This window comes from Cyprinodon variegatus, unplaced genomic scaffold (genome assembly GCF_000732505.1).
Source record: "Cyprinodon variegatus isolate N-32 unplaced genomic scaffold, C_variegatus-1.0 Scaffold1495, whole genome shotgun sequence".
NCBI lineage: Eukaryota > Metazoa > Chordata > Actinopteri > Cyprinodontiformes > Cyprinodontidae > Cyprinodon > Cyprinodon variegatus.
The window spans coordinates 45,356-48,379 of NW_015151948.1; the positions used below are offsets into that span (position 1 = coordinate 45,356).

The 3,024-nt window shown below is 39.9% G+C and overlaps 1 protein-coding gene across 2 annotated transcripts in view; it reads right to left on the bottom strand.

The window, feature by feature from the left end:
* Positions 1-746: 746 nt before the first annotated feature.
* Positions 747-3,024, bottom strand: part of sumo1 (small ubiquitin-like modifier 1) — a 5,556-nt gene continuing 3,278 nt past the window's right edge. Inside the window, exons 3-5 of one of the 2 annotated variants that reach the window (XM_015403415.1) lie at positions 1,446-1,523; positions 1,292-1,363; positions 747-1,191 (exon numbers count right to left, since the gene is read on the bottom strand). In XM_015403415.1, coding sequence (XP_015258901.1) covers positions 1,123-1,191; positions 1,292-1,363; positions 1,446-1,523 — 219 coding nt within the window. In that variant the 3' untranslated portion in view covers positions 747-1,122. The remainder of the gene's footprint in view (positions 1,192-1,291; positions 1,364-1,445; positions 1,524-3,024) is intronic. The other variant, XM_015403414.1, reaches the window with a different exon arrangement.

Here is a 3,024-nt window from a genome sequence, read left to right on the forward strand (position 1 = left end):
AAGTAAACTGAATTGAAATTTAATTGAATGTTTCCTGTTATTTTACCAATTTATGTGATTTTGTTAGTGTAGAAACTGAAGCTCTGACTTATTAAATGAGTTCATCAATATAGGCTAATGCACAGACGCAGCATTAAAGTATCTGGCATCATGCATGCAGTATTTGCAAATAGAAAACTACTATAGTATTTAACAGACATGTACTTCTAAATCAGTCTTGATGTAAAATCCTATGTTAGATCTAATTACCATTAGAAAATGTGATCATCATTATTGTTTGATGCTGTTGTGCGCTAATTGTTTACATTAATAACAGTCTAACAAGGGAGTACCAACATGGCGGCTGGTGGCTTCACTTCAACCTGTACTACCAACTGACAATCAGCAATCCAGTGAATAAATAGAGATCAGTGGATCTGAACCAGGAGGGCAAAAAAAGAACTGTTATTGTCCAACAGCGCCCTCTGGAGACCAATCAGTTTACTGCAGGAGGAGCCTGAGGGAAGGTGAGATGGTTAGTATGGCTCCCCCTGGTGGACGAGAAAGGAACCACAGCAGAAACTGATCAAAGATGTGGAAAATCTAGTTTTAGTTGATGGGATCAAAGCCTCCTACAAAATAAAAGCAGCCGGGAGCTGATTTAGTTCTAACGCAGCAGAGAAGCTTCAGTTTCTGTCATTTTCTTCCTCAGGCTCCATTTTCGTTTTCTCAGGATCGTCTAAAATGACTTTAACATCAAACCAGGAAAATAAAACAAGGAAACGTCCAGACTCCTCACATTAGATTCACTTTGGAACCGGAAACAGATTCAATATTTTAGCTTTAGGGCTCATGATTTTATTACAATAAACATTTTCTTTTAATAGTAAAAGTGTTTTGGATAAAACAGCAGAAGCTTCTAGATATGAATAGAAAAAAAAAAAACCCGGCATCCCGTGTTCCGTGGTGAAAAGGTGAGCGTCCTCGTCCGTCCCACCTCGTTCTCTCCCAGCGCATGGAAGCTCGGTTTGAGTCCGTTTGGATCCAGATGGTTTGAAAATGAACAAAAACGACAAACATACAAAATAAAATAGAAAAAAAAAAAGATTGAGGCGAGAAAAAAAAAAAAAAAAAAAAGGAGGTTTAATGGTTCTGAAATCCACCGGTCTGTTCTTGGTACACCTCGATGACGTCTTCGTCCTCCATCCCCAGCTGCAGAGGAGACAGACGGACAGAAAGACGATTTAAGGAAAACTTCCTTGATCCCCCCCCCATGGCGGGACGGAACGAGCCGAAGCAGAGCGGCGTTTACCTCTTTGGGAGTCTGGTTGTCTGCGATTCTCTGTCCCTCGAAGAGAAACCGTAACGTGCTCGCGGGAACGCCCTGCAGGACACCCATACAACACAGCAGGGGGTCAGAGGTCAAGCTGACAGCATTTCCAAGCCCCCCCCCTCCCCTCTCTCACCTGTCTCTGGCTGTAGGACTCCTTCAGCTTCTTTAGATGCGTCGTCATTTTCACCTTGAAGTGGATTTCGCTGCTGTCCTGCAGAGGAGAAGCACAGCAGGCCTTAGAGCTAAAGATCCTGTCCTACTGGACGCCAAACATCCAACCGAAGCTCATCCTGTTATCCTCCCCCAGCAGGGTGTCACAGGTATGAAGCAGATATTTTAGATTTATGCCCAATATTGAAGCGTGGTCTAAGCGCTGTTATTCCACGCCACAACACCAGAGGGCCAATCAGGAACTAGCTGAACTAGTGGAGAGGAAGTGGAAAAAAAGCAAGGAGCAAGTTTGTGTGACAACGGAGGGACATGAGGTCCAAAAAGCGTTCTCGCACACCTCGCTTTCTGCAATGGCGGTCAGGGGAAAGTACCAAACAGGAAATACGCACAGTGTAGAGAGGATGTAGATTTGCAGCGTTTATTGAGGAATGAGCAACTCTAATTTAATGCTTTTCAACGCTCTTAGTAATAATTTTAATGCAATCAACAAGCACCCATGACTTTATATATATGACTTATAGGGCTGGGTAAAGAAAAAAAAAATCGATTTAATCGATTTTGAATCCTGATTCTACGGAAGAGGATTAGGGCCACTGAAAAAAAAAAAAAGTTAACTGATTTTTTTTTTTATTTTATTTCAGTATAGTATAGGAAAAAAGTCAGAATTCTGACTTTAATCTCAGAATTCTGACTTTTTTCCCCATGTTAAACTAAAATAAAATTTCAAAATCAGTTAACTTTGTTTGGTTTTTTTTCAGTGGCCCTAATCCTCTTCCATATGATTCCTTTACATTTTTGCAAAATCGATGTCTAGAGAATGAGATCGATTCATTTAATAGTGGCAAACGCGATGTTTACATTCAAATAAGCGGGAAAGATGCTCTCAAGATGACTTCAAGCCAGACAGCTGCTAATATAGCCAATAGGTCGACTGAAGACATTAACAAACCAGCAAACACGCTGTAGTTACAGACAACGCTGCAAATATGGTTTGTGCAGTGAAGACAATGCAGCTCATGCATGTCTGCTGTGTCACGTCTGCTTGCTTGAGTGAGGCTTCACTTTTTCACTTTTCACAAACAAGTTTGCAAGTCTGCTTTTAAGACAGTTTTTTTCACATCTCAAGTTTAAACTGCCTGATTTACAAGTTTGTACTTCGTGTTTAATATGACAGGAAAAAACAAAATACATGATTATTTTGAAACACAGTCGAACCGCTTTCATTATTGTAAAAACTGATCGAATCGAAACAAATCGATTTAGAACTTTGGCGAAAATACCCAGCCCTAATGACTTATATATATTTATATATATATTTATACACATGTGAAACTTTGATCGCACTATAAAAAAAATATCGCCATTAATCTATTCTCTACATCGGGTAGGGAGTTGAATCTATGCTGAAGATGACTTTCACTTTATTTTAACATATTTTCCAGCAGGTAACTTAGGCTGAAACCAAGATCCAGTTTGTTCTGTTATATTCAACTAGTGAAATAATCATCCGATGGAGTTAATCTCCACACTTAACACTCTGC